We start from the raw sequence: 24,800 nt of genomic DNA on the forward strand, positions 1-24,800 counted from the left end.
ACGACAATGAAATCCCCTTAAAATACAAAATATTTAATGAAAAAACATTTTTGAACTGAAATATAGTACATTGATTTAATTTTCATTGGAAAAACAATTTCAGTCATTTTTGACTGACACGTGAAGAGCACAAATGCATATTATTAGCCTATCATACAACAAGTACCCTTTAGGTTCTGATATGGTACAAATGTGTAGCGTTGACGCAGTGGCGGCTGGTGAATAATTTAATAGGTGGGAATGTGGCTTATCGAACAATCTGTTGCAGAACAGGAAAAGTTAAAGAACATCTGCTTGACTTCTGGTTATTCATAAAAACAGCTATAATGAGTTAACCAGTTTCAATGAAATTTTGGATACCTCCATGACCCATTTAAATAAGACAGAGGAAAATGTATGAAACATTAATAAACTACTTAACTTTGGTAAACTACTTTAGTTAACATGAACTAAGAACAAACAATACTTCTACACTATGTATTAACGTTATTTCAACATTAATGCACTGTGAAGTAACATGAACACACAATTATTAACAACTGGATTTTTATTAACTAAAATTTAGTAAGATTAAAAAATACTGTAACAAATGTATTGCTCATTGTTAGTTCCTGTTAGTTAATACATTATCAAATGTTGAGAAAAGAGACCTAAAATTTACCAAAAAAATCAATGTGATGAAAAAAAAAAAAAAAAAAAATCTGTATGCTGGTCTGGACCAGCTTGTTTAGTTTTTCTGCCTAAGTTGTCTTTTCAAAGTGACATTGAAGTATTGATTATTGAACTGTGATGATCGTGCACCCTCAAGCTTTGGAAGCAAAGCAATGCAAAATGACAATGATATGTGTTAAATGGCATTGCATTCTACATTACATTACCATTCTAGCAACATTTGGTGCAAAATTAAAAATAAATTACATAATTTACATTAGTAAAGTTTTAATATGCATATTGAAACGCTTTATAAGTTGGTAAATTAAAATTAAAATGCATTACAGAAATGATAAGAGAAGAAAGAAACTGTGGCAAAAAGATCATTCAAATGTTATTTTTCTTAATTGCATTTCCACTCACAATCAAGACAATTGCGATTGTATTTTCATGAAATGTCCCGCAATGAATGTTGAAAATTCAATGTGCACATTGAAAATGCACTCCGAGCCGATCAATCTGTCAATCACTGTATCAGGGGCTCGGCGACAGATACACATATCATGTTATGGCTGTTACGTGTTTTGAGGTGTTGAAAAAATTGCTGCGGCAGAGATAATACGGGCGTTAAATTCTTATCAGATGAAGAGGAGCGGGAACAGAGAAACATCATTTCTGTAATGCAGTTTCATTTTGCAACTTATAAAGCGTTTCAATATTACAACTAGTGTATGATATGGCAAATACCTCCGTGACCAATTTAGTATGACCGGTATTCAATCAATCAACTTTATTCCAGACACAAAGGTCCATAGAGACAACACAGTACAAATATTTAAATAAATAAATAACAATACAAACAGTTAAAAAAAACAGTAAAATTGAAGAGGCATCATTTATAAAACACGTACAGGCTTATGTTTCCAAAAGCAAGATGTATACCTTGTGTCACTCATCAGTTATAGACACAATGATCATATTCTTAGACCCTGTCAGTCTGCACATGAAACAGTACATACACTTTCTTAAAACAGCCTTAAAAGTGGGCACATTGTTAACCACAAACATTTCACTGGCACTACTCCCCCTAGGAATTTTAAGCACAATCCTCAGCGCATCATTATAAGCCACCTTAAGTTTTTTCATTTTTGACTCACTAAAATTACACCACAGGTGGGCTGTATACAGTGAAGTGCAATAGGTTATGAAGAGTGAGATTTTAACATCGGGAGTGCACATGTGGAATTTGCGTGCCAGCATGTTAGCCTGCCCATACAGTTTTCCACACTGACGCTGCACATCATCATCATCATCATCACAGAGGTCATCTCTTATCACATGGCCCAGATATTTCACTTTCTTTACAACCTCTAGGGGTTCACCAGCCAATAAAAAAGAAGGATAGACACATTTCATATCCTCCCTGGTTCTGGCGATCAGTACCACACTCTTCATTGAGTTAAATTTTATATAAAAAAAATCGTATTATATACGATTATATTTATATATTTTATATCGTATTGAGAACATATTCCAAGAAGTTGCTGAAGGCCAGCACTGGAGGGAGACAGTATCACCAAATCATCAGCATAAAGCATATGATTGATGAGACTATCCCCCACCAAGCACCCAGTTCTACAGCCCTTCAGCTCCCTAGATAAATTATCCATGTACAGATTAAACAGCAACGGAGACAGAATTCCACCCTGCCGCACTCCATTGGAGACATAGAAAGGTGTTGACAAACTCACCCCCCACATGACTTGCATAGTTTGATGAGAGTACCAAAACTGCAGTATCCTAATTAAGTAAGAGGGGACACCACGCTCAAGTAGTTTACCAAACAGTTTCCCATGGTTGATACGATCAAAAGCCTTTGGCGCATCCAGGAAACACATGAAGACTGTGCTATTGCGAGATCTGCACCTATGGACAATTTCTTTTAGAGCATAAAAACACAGATCAGTTCCATGCTTGTTCTTAAAACCAAACTGATTATCTGTTGAAGCTATGTGTTCTGCAAGCCTATCCAAAAGAATCCCTTCCAGCACCTTAGATAGTGTATTTGCAAGTGCAATAGGTCTATAGTTATCAATACTAGTTTTAACTGTCACCGTCCCACAGGTGGGACGTTTGCCACTATATTTTTAAAACAATAATATCTTAGTAAATACCTTAAATAATATTGACAAACTATATATCATTTGAAAGCTTACAATCTCTAGTTTCCATATTTGGTGAATGATTTTCAAAATATATTACAGAGGAGCCATAATTTATCAATGTAAAACAAGAATATTTTCATACTCATAAGGCGTGTTCAGACCTTTATTTTAAAATAGCAGTAAACATGAAAAATCATGAAAAAATGGTAGATACCGCAGTTTGTTTTCATGCCAAAAGTTCAAAAGATAGAATCCATTCAATTATTTTGGAAAAAAAAGGTCTGAAAAGTTTGAAATATCAAGAAAAAAATAATAAATTCACCATTTGTGACGTGGCAGCTAGCTATGACTTACATGCGTGTTCTTTGTATGTGTTTCTTAGAGGTTCAATTCATATCAAAATCTGCCAAACTTCCCATGCTACTTCTGAATAGGATCTCTACTTCAGAAATTGTATGAAAATTGTGGAAATAATGGTTCATATCACTCAAAACACGAATGGAAATGCAGGCGCCCTTATATGGGCAGTAATGGAGTCTGATTGTGCCCTAGTGAAAAAGTTTGGTACTGCGCTCAAACAAAATCTTACTGAAAGCTCATTTTTTGAGATATCAACCTAAAATTTGAAACACAACTTGTTCAGATTTTTGGCTTTGATTTTTCTGCCATTTTAGAGTAGCCCAGGTTTTGAAAATATATATTTTATGTAAAATATGAATAATTAATATTTTTGCATTGTACATTTCCATAAACTCAAACCTCTATAACTTTTTTCTGTTTCACTTTCTTAATTTATTTCACTTCTACAAAAATCTGCCAAATGTCTTCTTTAAAACAAGACCAATCATATGTCTATATTCCAAAGCATTCTTGAATTACAACCATTTAAGTTCGAAATGTGCATTTTCATGTCTATTCAAAAAAGGGGGGTGACAGTTAACAGGTTAATTTACCAGTCTTATTTTTAACTACAGGAACTAACAAGACAGACAACATGGATCCAGGAAGTATGCCATGCTTCATTAACCCAGAAAAACATACAGCGAGTAAAACTGAAATACTTTGACTAGCGTATTTCAGATGTTCTGCTGCTATTCTATCTTGCCCACAGGCTTTGTTCATTTTAAGTTTGTCAATAGCATAAAATACTTCCTCTGGCCTAATGACTACATGATCACTGTGAGGTATCTCTCCTATGTTAAACACATCACTCTTCAGACAGTTAAAAATGTTCTCATAGTGTCTCCTCCATAGCTCTGCAATGTTTTCAGGTTCAGAAATGCCCTCAATACTAGAAGGCAGTGGCATTTTGCTGTTGTTAACCACTTTCACCTCCTTCCAGAACTCATAAACATTATTAGTATGTAAATTTCTCGCCATAGAGTTTGCCCTCATAGTTTGCTCATTTCTTTTTATAAAACGCACAGCATATTTAAACCTAGCATTGGACCATACCTTGTGTTCACAGACTGGGCCATGTCTAGGTTTACCAGCTAAGACCCATCTTCTAAACGCATCTCTTGCCTCCATATGAACATCATGGACATAGTCATTCCACCCTGGTCTTTACACCACTTTACTTCTTAGTGATTGACATCCATCAACTAAACTTGTCACAATTCTATCATACATCACACATAGGTCATTATTGTGACTTACATTCTTACAGCAGCTATCCACACACATAATTGCAACAACCGGTAACTCAATATTTCTCAAGTACACATCAGTCAGTAACTTGTAATTTCATTTCATTTCATTTTATTGTCAACAATGTGGAAATTTCCCTTCGGTCTCATAAAAACAACAATCAAACAAACAAGAACAATAACACACAGACATCTTCAGGGCAAAATGCAGCACAGCATTAGCAATCATGTTACAGTGCATCAACGAGACTTGGTGTTCAACGTCCGAATTGCATTAGGAACAAAAGAATTTTTAAAGATATTACGATTTGCCCTAAGTACTTTGTAACGTCTGGCAGAAGGGAGAAGTTCAAACTCCCTATTGAGTGGATGAGTAGGGTCTTTTGCTATTTTAAAAGCTTTTTTCCCGAGGACTTCCTCGTACATGGAATTTAGTTGTTTCTGCCTTGAATTTTTGAGGCGAGGTTTACTATTCTCTGCAACTTGCTTCTCCCTTTTACATTTAAATTACCGTACCACATCGCCATGTTAAAAGTTAAAATACTCTCTATAAGATTCTTATAAATTATTTCCATAATGTGCTTGCTCACTCTAAAGGAGTTGAGCTTGCGCAATAAGTGGAGACGTTGATTACAGGTTTTAAAAATATAATCTGTGTTTACACCAAAGTTTAGATTCGAATCAATATAAGTGCCGAGGTATTTGAACTTTTCTACTATCTCTACGATTTTCCCCCTAATTATAAGGGGCAGCACAGGTTCCTTATCATAAAAAACAAGTTCCTTTGTTTTCGCTACATTTATCTCCAAGGAACTATCGTAGCACCATTTCTGGAAAGATGACACATGTGCTCTATATACTTCCTCACCAACTACTGTATGGCCCCCCGTTTTAATAAAGCAACCAGGGCCATGTCATCTGCATATTTAAACAAACGAAAATTTTCCTGATCTAATTGGAATTCGTTTGTGTAAATGGAGAAGAGTAATGGGGAAAGAATAGTCCCTTGCGGGGCACCGGTGTTAAGCACAAGGATGTCAGAACGATTATTATTAACCAAAACCTGTTGGGGGCGGTCAGAAATAATACCACCATTTACTCCTATATCAATCAGTCTCTGCAGCAAAGTATGGATCTGCATGCTGTTAAAAGCAGATGTAAAATCGATAAACAGAGCCCTAGCTAAGTGAGAGGGGGCTTGCAGGTGCTTTGCCATGGTGTGAAACATGGTAACAGTTGCGTCGTCGGTTCCCCTCCTAATTTTATATGCAAACTGGAGATGATCTAAACTATTAGAAATTGATGCTGTAATATATTTGCTTATAACTCTCTCAAAACATTTCCCTAAGATGGAAGTAAGGGCAATGGGCCTGAAATCTTTTAGTTCAGTAGCTCCAGATCTTTTCGGAATAGGCACAATATAAGACATTTTCCATGATTTAGGAATTAACCAAGTACTGGAATAGCTCCAGCACAATGCCTTTTAATTCATGGACATTTTCTTTCAAAACTCTCCCTCTCAGGCAATCTGGCCCCAGTGCTGAATTGGACTTAATACTTGACAGGCTGGCTATAATATCATGTTCTTTCAGTGTAATAGGGACATATCCCGAAATGGACCTACACACACTGTCACGTTCTACACTAAAATCATTTTTGTCAAAACGACTGAAAAAGACATTTAGATCATTTGCAAAAGATGGAGAGAAGTGTGACAGAGGGATACGGTTTTGCTTAGTTTCCCGACCCATCATCACATTTAAACCTTCCCATGCTTTCTTAGCATTTCCTGAGAAATAATGGCGTTCAACTTTATCCTTTTATTCTATTTTTGCTTTACTCAGTTTCGATCTTAGTTCATTTCTTTTTTCCTTGAGTAACTCGATGTTACCACTTTTGAACGCCTGTTTTTTCTTACGAATACATTCCTTAAGATCACTAGACATCCATACGTTGTTATTAGGAAATATTCTAACAATTTTAGTTCGAGCAATTTTACTTACATTAAACAACAGATAAAATGTAAAAGTGTCAATTTGTTCATGAGGTGAATCACATAATTTAAGAAATGTCCAGTCAGTAGTCTCCAGCTCGCATCTCATCTCCTCCGTACAGTCCTCAGTCCAGATCTTAATTTCCTTAATCACAGTCTTTTCCCGTCTCAGCTTAGCCCTGTAACGTGGAAGTAGGCGGACGACATTATGGTCCGATTTCCCCAAGGCAGGCCTGCAGATGGATTTATAGGCGTCTAGTATATTGCCATAGCACTTGTCTAAGGTACGTTCCAGGCGAGTGGGACAGTCCACATATTGATGTAAGGTGGGTAAATGATCAGACAGGTTACAGAATTTAAAGTCCCCGAGTAACAGGACAGGTTGACTGACTGCACGGGATAGGGCGATGTTATAGCTCTCTGCTATCCTGGCTGCAGCTCCCACAAAATCATAGGCCAATATAATAGTGATCTGTTCAAACTCCCTCGGGAGATAGAAAGGGCGAAATGAGATGACCAGGATTTCATAGTCATGTGTACACACACGTTCCCGGACGGTGTACTGGGTGGCCCAGCGTGTATCCACATAGACACATAAACCACCCCCAATATAATATTGCAGATCATCTTCTGTAAGCCTTGTCCAGTCCAATATCTCACCTAATTTATGGCTATCACTATAGACAAGCTCAGGTAAACCCTTAATATTTATAAACACTGAGACAGGAATATGGTCTGCTGTGGCCAAACCATATAGGATCTAATGCAATCATGTGCATCAGCAGTAGATATACAATGGTCCAACCAAGATGTAGTATGCCACGCTTCACTCACATGTGTATAGCTATCTGCTGGCAGTAATTCTTTAGTGGACAGAATAACCTTGTTATCTTCGCAGAACTGTGACCAAAAAGTGAATTAATATCTGCTATATCAGCATTCAGATCCCCCAAGACAAATATGGATGTACATTCACTTTCCCTTATGTAAGACCCTATAAAAGCAAGCTTATTCAAGTACTCATTTTCATTTTTTTGACATTCATAAGGAGTATATACATTTAAGATTATAAAGACATTCTTATTATGCACCACCTTAATTCCTATGCACCAGTCCACATCTAGCCTGATCACAGTGACCAAAGGGTCAAATTTCTTGTGCCACACCTGCTGGGATCCTACCACGCAAAATTCTGGAGTTTAAGTCTGTTGTAGATTCCCTTGCCCCATGAAAGTCATTGTTCACAGTGTTGAGTTTATCCAGATCTTGAATAGCTAAAAAAGTCTCTTGCAAACACACCACATCAGCATTCTCAAAGAGCTTGTCAATAACAATAACAGTGCGTTGGGCTCTAGCTCCAGCATCCTGCCCAACATGCAGACCACGGGAGTTATAAAATACAACCCTCATAGAAGGGTTGTATTTTTTTCCGAAGATATTCTTTTGCCACAGTTTTTTCTTGAACATGTTACACATCATTTCTGTAATGCATTTTCATTTTGCAACTTATTAAGCTTTTCAATATGCATATTAAAACTAGTGCATGTAATGGCAATTGCAAATTATGTAATCTCAATTTCATTTTTCACCAAACGTTGCTAGAATGTAAAATGTAAATTTAAAAACAGAATGCAATGCCATTTCACATATTGCATTGTCATTTTACATATAACATTTCAAATTGAATATTGCTACCTACATGCTTAATATTAAGCGCCCTTGTTAGATTATATTAGAGGACGCTGATTTGCTAAATTTTATGTCATATCTTTAATACGTTGACGACCTATCTAGAATCTTCTATCTTGAAGAGAGAGAGAGAGAGAGAGAGAGAGAGAGAGAGAGAGAGAGAGAATTTCGAATTTCTAAATCCATTTATTACAAAAATTAAAACATTGTCCAGTCAATTAACACCTTGTTTACTTTTTACAAAAAAAAAAAAAAAAAACACTACAGCACAGACAAGACTAAATTATTTTAAAAGGGGTGCAAAACACAGGTTGTCATCAATAATCTCACACAAAGCCCCCTTTGTACACCAAATCTGGTCAAAAGATACAAGATCTTTCATGGCTTTAAAATATTGAAAATCAATTAAAATTCTGGATTTCACTAAATTGAAAAACACTGCTTCCAAATTATAGCTCGTGTCACGTTCAATTTTATGTTTTCTGGTGCTATAAATTGCCATTTTAGCTTGGCCTAGCAGAAAGTTCAAAAGTTTACACCTAAATCTGTGTCTCCGGATGTATTTGAAACCACAAATAAAAACTCCAACAGAAAAAGCAGAAAACTGAAATAAAAGCATTAACTGCAGAGAGAGAGAGAGAGAGAGAGAGAGAGAGAGAGAGAGAGAGAGAGAGAGAGAGAGAGAGAGAGAGAGAGAGAGAGAGAGAGAGAGAGAGAGAGAGAGAGAGAGAGAGAGAGAGAGAGAGAGAGAGAGAGAGAGAGAGAGAGAGAGAGAGAGAGAGAGAGAGAGAGAGATTGTAACAAGTTCTTACCATTGTGGAGTAAAATGAAGACCACCGAGAGCGAATAAAAGAGAAGATTCATTTGCAGCACGTTTTGATTCGGATCATTCTGTTCCTCTGTATTAAAGAAAACGCAGTGAAATAAACATAGGAGCCTCCATAGTGGACTAGTGTGTAACGTCGCCTATAGTGAAATCACAATGCGAGTGGGCTAGATGACATAATGGTTATATTCGGTTTGTGTGAGAGATAGTGATGTTACGTATGAGACTGATGCTTGGATGTGCGTTTCGCAAATCACGGGGTAAGACGGTCGGGTGTGTATTGGTTTTCCAGAGTCACGTGATCGATGACAAATGAAGCCTCACATTTTAACCTTAACGAGTCTTTGTTGGCTCAGTCAGTCTGGTTGATGGGTTTGTGAGGAGAGTGATGTACATTGAAAGTTAACCAATACATTTTAAATATACTTGCGTCCTCTCGTCCACGGGAGTTCGTTCTCCTGAGTCGAACTTGGCGAGAAACGGCTTATGTGTGTGTGTCTTTTGGGTTGGGTAGGTTTAGGTGTGTGTGTCTGTTGGGTAGGTTTAGGAGTAGTGTCAAAACAGACTAGACGGGCTCTGCTAGCAGACAGCCTGCCATGATGAACGTGAGATGACGTTTCACGGCCAAATCAAATAACCAATCGGAGGAGAGCCCTTCTAGCCAATCAGAGGCGAAAAAGGCGGGACCTTCCTTAAAGCCTTTAAAGGCGACCTGGTATGATTCAAAGGCATTTTATTATATTCATTCATCCATTTATATATTATTTGATTCAGTGAGATTTATTTAAATTGATAGACTTTAGCTAGCTATATGCTAGCAGAAGCACATATTAGCACCTTCATAGCTAAGATTTACATGTTCATTCATTCAAAGCAATTGAAAATGATGAAAATCAGTCGACAGACAAACAAAATGCTCCACTCTTCTCCACAATGGTAACCCACTCTAATTGAAATGGTTTAATAATTCCAATGTAATTTAACATTAAACACTATTACACACTATCAAGTCTTCCCCTTTTCTAAATTTCTCAAAAAACATAAAATAACACTTAATTTTGACATTTATTCTCTCTTAATTCAACCATATGCAAAGCATGCTGGGAACTAAAAGCACTGCCCAGTTTCAGTTAATGCAACACAAATCAATCATGTAATCCAACACAAACGGATTAAGTAAACTTAAGTTGTTCGTAGATTTAAGCAGATTGAACACAATAAAATTAAGTTCGGGCAAAATGTAAAAAAAAAAAAAAAAAAAAAGTCGGCTCGCACTATACTGCCACCCTCTGGATGTACACATTTTAAATGGTTTGTGTTTAGACAACACATTAGGATTTTGTACTGTTAAGTTGAGACACAATTACATCCAAAAATAGAAAAAAAAACATTTAAAGTCAAAAAACACAATTGTTATAAGTAAACTATATATATATATATATATATATATATATATATATATATATATATATGTAAAGTGCACAACCTCCCTAGTTCATTTTTTTTGAGTGTAGACCTTCTTCTTGGAGTATTACAGCAGTGTAGACGCTGCCTATTACTGCCCTCCACTGGTCAAAGTTATGAACTGAATTTTTACAAAGAAATCCTGTGTTATACAAGAACTGAATCTGCCCTGGAGATCAGATTATATCGTCACTGTGTCCAAACAAAGATAAAAGATAAAAAGCCTTAACTCCGAGTCCTGGCAGTTTAACAAAGAATATATTTATTTCTGCCTTCTAGATTCTCGGAAACATGACTCCCACACTCATACAAGCCAAACATGCTTTCCCACAATGCACAAAGAACTTAACCCACATTGTCCCAACCACAATATACACACTTTAACCAAGTCCATGCGGGACAAAAAGTTAAACATCTTTTCCTAACTTCAGGTTGTGTATAAAGTAGTGTGTACCCCTAATCTCGGGATTGTTCATGTGTGGGAGAGTCAATATTGACCTCTGAATCTGAATCTGATTTGACTGTTGTTAGGCTTACTTTATTTTATTTTAATGTAAAGCTGTTCTGTGAGAGTATTAACTGTGAGGCTCATAAAAACAGCTGATTTTATTTCCCTAATTAATTAATGAACAAAAGGGTGAATGTTTGTTTCAGAGAGGACTGAAGATAGCAATGTGCTGAAGCGTTTGCTCTTGTTCATTTGTTTTTAATTCTCTATGCAATCCAGGAAAAAAAAAGTTTTGATAGACTTCTGTACTGAATTCAGTGTGCGGCCTTCTTGCTCGTTTTCATAAAAAGCAGGGCAGGAAGAAACTCTTCACCTATAGTAAACACACACACACACACTCACACACTGAATACACACACACACACACTCTCACGTAGCCGATGGTTCAGATCACACCACATTGCTCAAGTACACCACTCATGGTTTCAGTCTGACTCAGAAGATGAGCTTCAATACAACTGCTACTGGGATCACACACACTTTTAACTTTTTACTTCATTTTTAAATGCACTAAAATTGAGAACTGAATAAATATACATAACCATCTTAAAATCACTCGAATTCATAGAGTTCACTAGATATTCTTCTTTTGCCATTTAACACAGTCATACAACTACTTTTCAAAGAGTTAAAGTCTTATAAGGGCCAGATGAACTATAACATTATATGATGTTCAAATGCAGCGAGAGAAAGGAGGGTCAAGCCGTGTCGTGGGAGGATACACACATATAGACTGACACACACACACACACACACACACACACACACACACACACACACACACACACACACACACACACACACACACACACACACACACACACACACATAGACTGAGTGTTTCCAGTGGAAAGTTTCATCATACACTGAACTACTGGAGATATGTTTCACATGTTTGTTTTGTTCTGTTTTTGCTACAGGAGTCTGACTGGTAAGTTATTAATATATATATATATATATATGCATTTATTTATTTCAACTAGAGTAATACAGAGACTGCCACATGCTCAGTAAAAAGGTTCAAATGCTGTTTTTAGAAACCTGTTGAGTTCATATCTGGGTTAATAATTGATTATTTTCTTAATGCAATAATAACCTGGAATATTTAGTGTGAAAATCAGATGTAGTTTGGTTATGTGCTTGTTTTAAATTTACATTTGCGAATAATAATAAGGATCAAACACGCTATGAAGGGACACTGTTCTTAATCTGGGCAGAAACAATCTGGTAATTGTCGTTTTTTTCAAAATTATTATTTTTTTCTATTTTTTTTTTTTTTCAAAAATATTTTTTAGCAAAGTTTTCTGTCTGCGTGATTCTGACGATCTCCCCTTAAAGAAAGTGGTTTATAAAGACTTTTACACATTTATTTTTCTTTTCTGCAATAGATGTCAGTGAGACGTTTCTGGTAGTCAGTAAAAAAAGAAAATTGAATATTAACATTGTTGATATTAATATTACATTGTATACATTGTTAATATTACAAACATTGTTTATTTCCAATGGCGAATCCGTCATGGTGGACAAAATAAACTGTAGATTAATTTAAATCCCAGGTTAGATTTATAATCCCTGATTTGTTAATCTGTGTTTAATATTAAGTGATGCGACAAACATTGAATGATCTCAAAATCTACAGCGACTTTCAGGCTTTTGTAAACAAACAGAAACATTAATCTGTGTAAATCTGTGTGTTCATCAGGTGTGTTTGGTGATTCAGTGTCAGTGATGGAGGGAGATTCTGTTACTCTAAACACTGATCTCACTGAAATACATGAAGATGAAGATATACTGTGGATATATGGAGCTGAAAAATATCTAATAGCTAAAATGAATAAAAAGAAGCAAATCTTCTCCATATATGATGATGTTCCTGATGAGAGATTCAGAGACAGACTGAAGCTGGACGATCAAACTGGATCTCTGACCATCACACACACCACAACTGAACACACTGGAGTTTATAAACTAGAGAAAAATGGAGTCAAAAAATCATCAAAAACATTCAATGTTTCAGTCTATGGTGAGTCGAGATCATTTGTCTTGTGTGTCACATATTCTTGTTTTATTAAAGGAATATTCAGAACAAGCAGCATTTGTGCCATAATGTTAATCACTAGCAAAACTCAAGGTTACGGTGAGGCGCTTATGTTAATGGACACTTTTAAAACTTTAATTTTTGGTATGTTTTATCTTACCTCAAGGGCATCCAAGATGTAGGTGTCTTTGTTTCCGCAGTATTTTCAATTTTGATATTTTTAGGTCAAACCGTTCTTGTCTGTCAGTCATATAATGGAGGTCTATGGTCACCACCTCAAAGAGCATGCACAGAGAAGTCCAAATTAAACATGATTTAATGACTCGTAAATGTAAGTACACATTGATGGCCTAAGTCTAAGACATGAAACGAGCGGTTTGTGTGAGAAAACGAACAGTATTTATATCGTTTTTACCTCAGCCACGTCTCCGATCATACACAACCGATCTCTCGCGTGTGTACGTCACTCATTGTTTACACAGAGATTTCGGAAAAGTTACCTTTCACTGTGAAGATCTAAACATATCAGGAAATCGCAATGGAAGACAATTTCGATACATCAACAGACAATGTTGAATTTTTTTCGCAACCGTGTGAGAGATCACTTCCGAAGTCTCCGCGCCTCAGAGTGAGATTTCAAAGCGAACTATCCCTTTAAAAGCACAAATGTGAAGCTTATCATTTTATAAAGGCATTTGCATTAACTCTTCTGTCAAACTTAGTTTATTATTAAAGTTTAAAGGTATGGTACTGTGCTATTTCACAACGGCTAGCAATAACAGAGTTTGAAAGCATGAGATCCCACATTTCCTTCATCAAAACACAAGAACACACACAGCAGAGCGTCACGAGAGACGGCGTTACATTACCTCATGTCTCAAAGCACAGAACATTACAATGCTGAACATAAACAACTAACAGAGCTCTACTCGTACCACATGACTGCTGCAGACTCATTTCACCGTTGATATTGTTGATATAGAAATGCATAAATCTGAGGATGAGAACAGCTCTGAGGAGAATATGATTGTCAAATAGATTTTGCTTTTGTTTCTCAGCTCGTCTGCCTGTTCCTGTCATCATCAGTAACTCTTCACACTGTCCTTCATCATCATCACCATGTTCAGTGGTGTGTTCATCATCAGTGTTGAGTGTGTGTGATGCGACTCTGTCCTGGTACGCAGGAATGAGTGTATTGTCCAGCATCAGTGTGTGTGATCTCAGCATCAGTCTCTCTCTACCTCTGGAGGTGGAATATCAGGATAAAAACACCTACAGCTGTGTGCTGAACAATCCCATCAGCAACCAGACCACACATCTGGACATCAACACACTCTGCAGACACACATGTGCAGGTACACCACTCATCAGATATATGAGTCTGTGTGTGTGTGTGTGTTTACTGATTGACTCACACTAATGTCTCTCTCCTCCTCCAGTGTCAGTGTCTCTGATAGTGTTGATCTCGGCTGGATCTCTGATGATTGCTGCTGTCGGGATCTTCTGGATCTGCAAAAAAAGAAAAGAAAGAAAAACTGGCGAAGAAGGCAAGAGTTGCAAACTGACTATAACTAATCATTGTGCACTATATTTTTGTAGACTGATCGCCATTTTAGCCGTACATTATCATTTAAACATGTATTTTTGTAGTTAGCAGCTTCTAGATCATGTTTATAAAAATAAACTAAAATTCAGTATTTGGCAATTTATGTAGATTACATTCATCAGAATACGTGTCTCTTTGTATTATGACACTGAATGTCACTCTCTACTGGGTTTCATAAATGATGATTAAAAAAAGTCTCTCTAAATGTAATGACGAACAAATGGGAAAAAGGCCCATATTTCCTTAAATATTTAAAAATGGCAATGTTAAACATTTAATGAAATGTGTAAAGTCTTATTTCTGACAGTCCTAATAATAACACACATGTTGTGAAGAATCAGATGTAGTTTTGTAGTTTTAATGCTAATCTATTAATGTTGTTGAAACAGTCGAGACTCACGAAGACGAGATCACTTACGCTGAACCAGCGTTCTCCAAGAGGAACACACACAAATCAGTGAGACTATTTCTTTTTCTTGAGTGTGTTTGTATCATTTCTGCATCGAGTCAGATAGAGATCAGTGTTTTAGTCTGCATCATCATCATCATCACACACATAACAGCACCTTATCAGATAAGGTTATCAAACACGTTACTTAGAGAGAAAAAAAACCTATGCATCACATTGCAATCTTTAGGATGAACCCATCACACCTATCATCACAATAATTATTATGATCTTCTTTTATTTTTTTTTACAGGAAGTAAAAGAGGAGGATCATGTTTTTTATACACCAGTCGGAATGAGAAAAGCATCAAGACCGAACTGTGTGACCAGCAACATCCTTCAAGTCTGAGTCTAAGGCTGAGCTTTTGGTGAGAATCAATCATCATTTGTGTGATGCTGATGTGATGATTCATGAAACGGTCTCCTAAAATCTGCCAAAGAACGTGAGGACATTTAACAAATGATGTAAATCGTTTGGCCCATTGGAGAATGTTATGTTTGGGTCTTAAATAGACCATGTGTGTGAGTCTCATTAGATGCAACACACTCCTCAAGAGGTGAGAAGCTGCTGCGGTCTCGGTTATTGAAATAAACATGGTTTGATCTGCTGTGATGGACTGCATGTTCATGAGAATGTGTCTTCTGCTAGATGTGTGTGTTTGATGTGCATCTGCTGTGAATAGTGTGTCTGTGAATAGACTGCGGTTGAAGGGCTTTTTCCATTCCAGGAACCGTTTGACTTCTGCTCGACACGATACCTGCTTTATAAACGCTGAGCTCATCAATACTGCTGTTTGACTAAAGGTCTTAAATTTTACAGAGATATTACAAAATATGAAAATAGCATATGCGTTGTGTGCTAGGTAAATATCATATGAGTTGTGTGCATATGCATCATATACTCATACTTTACCCCAACCCCCCTTTTTTTTTATCTGTCAATGTGTGTGGGAGTCATTTTAGCCTTTGTGCATCAATTACAAAAAAAGTTGCACAGGTCCATAGGACTTACTTAAGTTTGGTCTCATTTTAAAGAAGACCCGTAGCAGATTATTGCTGAAGTAAAAACAAAAAAAAAAATTTAAAAGTTAAACCAAAAAAAAAAAAAAAAAAATTGCATTGGTTTAAGTTTATGAAAATTATTTACAAACATTTTTTATATTAAATGTATATTTTATGAAACACGTTGAACTCTAAAACAAGGTTCTCTGAGGTTGATTTTCAGTTTAAGATTAACTCTCAGAAAGATTTTGTTTTACAAATTATTCACGTAATATAATATGTTAAATTTTGTAAAATATATGTAATATATACAATTTTACATATTTAAGCAGACTGAACACAATCAAATTAAGTTCGGGCAAAATGGCAGTTGGCGTCGTATACTTTACTGTGGATGTAATTATTTTTTACTTAACATAAATGGTTTGTGTTTATACAACACATTAGGATTTTGTACTGTAATTTTTGACATAATTATGTGGACCTTCATAAAAAAAATAAACATATCAACAAACATAATTATTATAAATCAACTAAATATAAATATATAAAAGTGCACAACCTTCCTCGTAAATTTATTTATTTATTTATTTTTCAGTGTACTTTAACCTGTTCCTTTAACCCAGCTGAGCACGGTTTCATTCATACACGTTCTGTTTTCTTTTGTTTTTCTGTGTTCATGTTAAAGAAAACAATTATTGTGGCCTATATATTGTTGAATGAAGTTCTTAAGTTCTTACCTTGTTGTTGTTGGTATATTAATATGTTGTCTTCTTTTACCTGAAGGCTTTACGGTAATGAACAAACCCAGAAAATAGCACAAGTTTCTCCAAACACAAGTTTAGACTTTAGTGTTGTCAGTCAATTCTGCTGGAGTTTTGTGTGACCTAATGTGACCTTTAAACACTGGACAGAGCAAACATGATCTTGATTGATGGAAATGTTATCATAATTATTTGTTATTTACAAATATTCAAAAAAGAGAACATAATGCGTCCAGTTTCTACCACATCTGAGCTCCTTTTTATTCAGTTTTTTTTTTAATTTTTTGATTTTGTCGTGATTCACAGTAGAACATGATGACAACGCAGTAGGGGTCTAATGATTATACACACACGGCTATAATAAAATTCATATCATAAAGGAGATTTAAATTTCCCAAATGTAAAATATTTTTCCACAGTGGGGTGATGAGCCACATGGGGGCGCTCCACATTATCAGATCAATTTGCTCTAAATACACAATGTGATTCTTAGTCATAAAACTACGGAGCCCCTCTAGTCCCACTTTGGTAAAAAAAAATAATTATAACTATCTTGTGGCCTCAAGATAGTAACTCGTGGCCTCAAGATAGTAACTCGTGGCCACAAGATACTAACTCTATCTTGAGGCCACGAGTTACTATCTTGAAGCCACGAGTTACTTTCTTGAAGCCACGAGTTACTATCTTGAGGCCACGAGTTACTATCTTGTGGCCACGAGTTACTATCTTGAGGCCACGAGTTACTATCTTGAGGCCACGAGTTACTTTCTTGAAGCCACGAGTTACTTTCTTGAAGCCACGAGTTACTATCTTGAGGCCACGAGTTACTATCTTGTGGCCACGAGTTACTATCTTGAGGCCACGAGTTACTATCTTGAGGCCACGAGTTACTATATTGTGGCCACGAGTTACTATCTTGAGGCCACAAGATAGTTATAATTAATTTTTTTTACCAAAGTGGGACCAGAGGGGCTCCGTATAAAACAATTCTGTTCATAAATGTTGATTTATCCATGATTTATTGATCTCAATGTCTGGACATGAAAAACAAACAAAATGTCTAAGTGCTGGCATGACTGAACTTTTCACTTGCACTTTTATAAAACTAAACAAAAGGATTTTCAGTGTGGAGGATGTCCTTCTTACCTCTGTTCAGTGAGAAGAAAGTCACTGTGTGGTCCCTTGGTCAGATGATGTCCAAGTGGTCTAGTAGCGAACCGTTCCTACGCTTTGCATTCGAGACAGACATACCCATACAAGGTCGTCCCATTCGGGCTATCCCTGTCACCCTTACCCCTCTGTGGGATCTCGACGACTGGCTCATCCTGGCCCACTTGCGAGACCAGTTGTGTGAACACAGGGACCTGGTTCTCAAGCCATCAGGTCAACTGGGAAAAGAGGATCTCTTTTATTTATTTTTTTACTGTACTGCAACATAGAGGTCGGAGCTTCTGAGAAATAAAGTGTTAATTTTATGTTTGATATTACACATTCAGAAAGACCATGCTCTCTATTAAACGACCAAAACAGCCCTAAAATTGAATAAAATTAAATATTTTAAAGCCATTTACATTTAATCGTATTAGATGGTTATTGTATTTAACAGATTACACCTTTAATAAACATTTGCAATCGTTTTGTGAAGAGTTTATGCATGTTTGGACCGAGTTTTCCCTGCATTTTCACAGTTCTGAGCAGCAGGGGTCCCCAGCGTGCAGCGATTCAAAACAGTGAAGCAAAATGAAGAGATTTGTTTCTCCCATCATCGCAACAGATGGCAAACTGTCTGAGGCGGAACATTGAGGGTACTTCTCAATATCCCTACTCGTCCCACTTGTACGGTCTCTGAGAGCCTGGTTAGCGCTCCCCAGTCCGTCTCGCTGGCTCATTCGGACCATCAGGTTCAGCTATGCGATTCAGTTCGTCCGGCGTCCCCCCAAGTTTCGGGCCATCCACTCCACAACAGTGAGAGCAGCCGATGTCCATGTCTTGCGTGTGGAGATCAGAGTCCTACTGGTGAAGGACGGGATAGAGCCGGTCCCTCCAGCAGCCGATGAGGCCAGGGCACTACAGTCCCTACTTCATTGTACCCAAGAAAGGTGGTAGGTTACGACCAATCTTGGACCTGCGAGGTTTGAATCGTTGACTGTCCCCTCGTGTCTTCACGAAAGTCACGGAGGGGGCTCTTGTTCTCATGAGGTCAAGAGTTCGACCCATATTCGCTCAGCCCTACAGTCATGTAGTGTTTAAGGCTAAATGCCAATTTCACTCGTATTGGTACCGGTCACTAAAATTTAGGAATAGTGACAATTAAAGAGTTTCAGCTGATCTTTTCCCATCATTTCCAAATTCTCTTCAGTGTTCATTTCAATGCATCAAAATTATAAATAATGTTACATTATTTTATTAGGAGCCTCGGCCTGAGTCTGGATGTGCCATGTCCTCCAAAAGAATGTCATGTGGATCAGGTTGTAGATCATCAGCATCACCTGGATGTTCCATGTTCTCCAAAGGAATGTCATTGGGATCAGGTGGTGGGTCATCAACATCCCCCTCCTGTAAGAAAACACAGATTCACAGAAGGTTAAAGTGATGAGAAGGATAGATGTTTCAGTTCCACAAACACAAAAATATTGTGGTTTTCAGTTCTTCAATATTTAACACAGTCTATAAACCTGCATCAAACTGTCATCTCCCGTCCTTCAGTAATACAAAAATTGAAGTATTATGATTTCAATTTCACATTAAAAAAATGTTTAAACTGTTATATTGGCGATTTCTAACAAAACACTGGCTCTCTGACAAAAGTTGCACTGTTGTATTATATGAACCGTTATTTAGTTAATTTGTGAGCGTTAATTTGACTGCCTCACTGGTGAACTGTAGTGTTAAAGAAAAGACAAAAGAAATACTATTCACGATTTACATTTATGTTTTTCTTTTTATATTTACTGTTAAATCATCTGATATGTAATACTTACATCCTGTTGTACTGGTGGTGCATGTGTACCGTGGTGACGATAGTAAATCACAGCACCAGCAGCACCCACAACTGCAGAAACCAGCAGAACAACACCAACACATATTCCTGCTACAGCTCCTGGAGACAGACCTGACCCTGGAACAGATGAAGAGAAACAGACATTATTATTACTAGAGATTGACTGATAATCCATCCGGTATTTAACAATATCTTTGACTCATATTTACACATTTCTATATTACACATACACCTTTCTGGTCATCAGTTGTATGATATTGAATTAACTTATAAATGCCACCTTCTGTTGTTTTTAACAACAGCCGTTAAAATTACAATATTCACTGGAAAACTGCATTTATATTTTAATAAAATTAGTCAAAGTGTCAAACAGTTATTGGGTTGATTAAAAATATTGAACTGTTTTTTTTTCCTCAAAAGAAAATGCATTTAATGGCTGAATTATACACTCACCAATGACAGAAACACTGAATCTCTTCACCCTAGTGATGCTGAAGGTTCTGTTGATGAAGATTATCTGTAGTTTATAGAGTCCAGAGTGTGTGTTTCTGGTGTCTGTGATGTTCAGAGATCCAGTCTGATGATCCAGTTTCAGTCTGTCTCTGAATCTCTCTTTACACTGAACATCTGTACAGATCTGACTCTGATCTCCAGTGATTTCAGCGATGAGAGTGTCCTTATAATACCACATCATCACATCACTTGGTTTTCTTATTACACCAGGATGTAAAGTAACAGATTCTCCCTCCTTCACTGACTTTCTCTTCACTTCATCTCGTTCAGCAGCAGAAACACCTGAAACACAAACCAACAGATGATTAAAGTTCTTAAGATGAAAACAACAAAAATTTATTTCAAATCAAGTGACATTTATTTATATTTAGCGCTTTTTACAATCCAGATTGTTTCAAAGCAGCTTTACAGAGATAACAGGAAAATAATGCATCCAGAATAAAATGTCATCACAGTCCAGCTTAAAAAGTTCAATGTTTGATACACTGCGCTCAATGTGATCACTGTGATCAATGATTCACTGAACAAAATTATACATTTAACATATAATTATACATTTATTATATTACATTTAAACATTCACTAACTCACCATGAACAGAAACACTAAAGATATTTTCACTGACTCTGTTGGTGATGATCTTCAGTGTATATTCTCCAGAGTGTGTGTTTGTGGTGTGTGTGATGGTCAGAGATCCAGTCTGATGATCCAGCTTCAGTCTGTCTCTGAATCTCTCAGTGCCTTCATTACACTGAACATCTGTACAGAACTTATTGAGATCTCCATTGATCTGAGCGATTCGAATGTCATTAAAATACCATTTAATATCTTCTTGTTGGATTGTTTTAACACCAGTGTATAGAGTGACTGAATCTCCCTCCGTCACTGACACTTCATCTGATCCGACACCGGAAACACCTGGAGAAGAAATGAACATATATTAACAAATTCACAATATAGTTTAATCTGAATTTGAATCTCCCACATCAATAGTGTTTAGCTACATGACATTTTAATTTGGAAGAAGCTTTTCTCATATTAGATTCAAGTTACATTAGTCAACACTTTAAAGTATGTGATTTATTGGTTCAGTATAACAAGTATACTGTATAACAGCATCTGTTTTGGCATCCTTTGTCTAGCATTACATCATATGATGGTGCTATAACTCATTTAAATGCTATTAAACCATTCAATCACACTAAGAATGAAAAAACACAAATGTACTGGCGCATCTGAACCGGTTCTCTATGGATACTGAGGCTTTTTTAGGTCGGGTAGGATCTGTGATCTCTGACCCGGTTTGTTCATTGGCTTCCATGACTGTGATATATGCTGTGCTTTCCATCAACTGGCAACCCGAGCTGTCGAAATACTACTGGGCAGAATCCCACAGACCAAAACATTATCAGACATTCTGACACAGAACACACATTTCAAAGAAGAATAAACGCCTGTCGCATTATTTCTATTAGAAAAAAACTGTGATCAGTGTGTTTTCTATACAGTACATATCTGCAAACATATTATACTTGCATTATTTAGTGTAGTATTGCATTCAGCTGGTGCTCTTCCGTAATTTTTGTCTGAAAAATTGTACATTTGTTTTTATTTTTATTTTATTTTTCTTCATCAGAATGGAATGAAACTTGGTTTTGCACTTGCTATGTGAACACACACAAAAAAGAAAATCATGGACATGATAGGAAAAAGTTAAATGGTCCTGAAGAAAAAAAAGAGTCACAGACTTGAGCTCTCAATGGGAGACGAACTCCATCTAGTGAAAACTTTTGGTACTGTATTAAATTTTAAACACAGCTTGTTTAGATTTGCTTTGATTTAGTCAGTTTTAGAGTAAAATGTGTTTTTGAAAGTATTTATTTCACATATTGGAAATAGTATTTTTGCACATTTTTAATAACAATAAACGTAAAATTCAGTAACTTTTTTTTTAAGTTCACTTTTTAAAACTTTTTTCCTGAGTGTACCGCTCTTAGTCACAACACGAAGGCTGAGGTTCTTTTAACTGATGTTTAATGCTCTCTGGACTCAGACATCAACATCAACACCGTAGAACTAAAAGGATGAATATACAGCCAAAACATATTACAGTCAGTTACATGGAAAACACACGAGTTTAAACTCGTACATAAACAGAAAATACATACCACTTTTGCCTGCTTGTGAGCTAAGAGAGGGGGTTACATCTTGAAGCTTCTTGATTGCATGACTTATCATAATGATAAACACGTTAAACCTTGCGATTACATCTTTTAATATGATCAGGAGAATTGTAAACTCCGACCGCAGTTCTGACTCGTTGTCTCTGTTTTGGAAATGTTTAGGTTATTGGAATAAGACCCTCACCCTTTTTTTTATTATTATTATTATTATTATTATTATTATTTTTCTTCTCTCTCTTCTATGTATTTTTTTCTTCTCTAAGTGATGTATCAGCACGAATGTAACTGTATGATTGTTGATCTATGCCTTAATTGTTTGTACTTGAATTCTATATGGCAATAAAAAAATAAAAATAAAAAAAAGTTCTGACTCGTTGTTCTATGGCAAAAACAGGAAGTGACATACAAAGACACGATGGGAACAAAATCAAATATATCCATAAAACTCTTAGAAAAAAGAATTATTGCTCAAATGTACAACAGTTGAGTATATGAATCACAACAAGCATTATAAAATAGCTGAAATATAAAAATGTACAAATTAAACTGATTCAAAGTTGCTGAAATAAATGAGTGTTGAAGTACACAAGCGCCATCTAGTGGAAATAAACATTGTGGACATCCAAAGCTTTGTGACAGCAAACACACTGAGTGTCATCTTTGAAAAGAGATATTAATAATTTAATTTAAAGTTTATTAAAAACAATAGTTATGAGTGTGATGAGAATGTGAGCATGTGGTTGTGTTTTGACAATGATTTATGAAATCATTTAGTGTCTTGATTCTCTGATGTCTGTACTAATCTCTGATTAAAAAGGTGATGCTTTACTTGTATTACTCTTTATAAGTTACAGTGATTCTGCTGTAAGGCCAAATGTTGTGACCATCAGATTTTAAAAACCTCTATGATTTCATACTGACTTAGACATCAAGAATCGGTATATGAATCTCAACAGTGGTGACCTTTCAAAAACGATTCATGCTGCAATGAATGCTGGAAGCTGTGTATTGCATTGTGTATTATGGTAGTACCCAGCATGCATTGCAGCATGAATTGTTTTTTCAAATGGTCACCATTCTTGAGATTCATATCCTGATTCTTGATGTCTGTGTTATTCATTATAATGCAATATATTTTCTTGTTTATTTTTTTGTGCTCAAACCTTCTGTAAAATGCTCCAAATGATCTATAAAATGGTTTTCTCTTATGCTATAGCAGCACAGCAGAATTAAACTAAGAATTTAACCTTTTAATCAGAGCTTAGACTCTGATTGAGATCAGTCAGTCAAGTCACTAAATGATGATCATCATCATTATTCCTTAACCAAAACCACCTTATCATACTTTTCCTTGACCTCTCTGCATAACAAACACGTGTGTTTTAAAACAATGAATTACAGCAGCCAAAGAAACGCATATGTGCAAATGTCAAGAGACCAACTAAAGCAAACGCTGATCTCCATCATGGTGACCTTAAACCTTGTTTCTCTTTCCTTCAGTGATTATGCTTATTAACAGCAGGTGTTCATCACTAATGCTCAATCATCTCTTAGTAACTTAACTACACAATTATCATTCTGGGATCAAGAATATTCCATAACTGAACTTAGTGAGGCCAGCAGGGGGCGCTCACCCTGTGGTCTGTGTGGGTCATAACGCCCCAGTAAAGTGATGGGGACACTATACTGTCAAAAGAGCACTGTCCTCTGTAAATTATGTAATTTCTTTTTCTTTTTTCACCAAACGTTGCTAGAATGTAAAATGTAAATTTAAAAACAGAATGCAATGCCATTTCACATATTGCAAATTTGATCATGAATCTTCTATCTTGGAGAGAGAGAGTTCTTACCATTGTAGAGTAAAATGAAGACCACCGAGAGCGAATAAAAGAGAAGATTCATCTACAGCATGCTTTGATTCTGATCATTCTGTTCTTCTGCATTAAAGGAATCTCAGTGAAATTAACATGGGAGCCTCCTTAATATGGAAATAGAGGGTAACGTCGCCAGTGTGAGACATAGCTGTGAGCATGGGTGTGAGCTATGGATGTGATGTGAGAGAGGGTCTTCTCTTCTTGGAGGATTCCTGCAGTGTAGACGCTGCCTATTACTGCCCTCCACTGGTCAAAGTGTGAACTACATTTTTATAGATAAGTCATGTGTTCTAAAAGAACTGAAGAACTGACAAGGAGATCAGATTATATCGTCACTGTCCAAACAAAGATTAAAGATAAAAAGCCTTTACTCCAAGTCCTGCCAGTTTAACAAAGAATATATTTATTTCTGCCTTCTGCAGTCTA

The 24,800-nt window shown here is 36.3% G+C and overlaps 1 protein-coding gene across 1 annotated transcript in view; it reads right to left on the reverse strand.

Annotated features, from left to right (window-relative positions):
• The window catches only part of LOC120486579 (cell adhesion molecule CEACAM3-like), a 34,328-nt gene extending 9,775 nt beyond the window's left edge, over positions 1-24,553 (reverse strand). Inside the window, exons 1-3 of the mRNA XM_089121706.1 lie at positions 24,351-24,553; positions 20,909-21,235; positions 20,258-20,599 (exon numbers count right to left, since the gene is read on the reverse strand). Of these exons, the coding sequence (XP_088977832.1) occupies positions 20,258-20,599; positions 20,909-21,235; positions 24,351-24,402 (721 nt within the window). The 5' untranslated portion in view covers positions 24,403-24,553. The remainder of the gene's footprint in view (positions 1-20,257; positions 20,600-20,908; positions 21,236-24,350) is intronic.
• Between the last annotated feature and the right edge of the window lie 247 nt (positions 24,554-24,800).

This window comes from Pimephales promelas, chromosome 2, assembly GCF_988280905.1.
Source record: "Pimephales promelas chromosome 2, fPimPro1.hap1.1, whole genome shotgun sequence".
Taxonomy (NCBI): domain Eukaryota; kingdom Metazoa; phylum Chordata; class Actinopteri; order Cypriniformes; family Leuciscidae; genus Pimephales; species Pimephales promelas.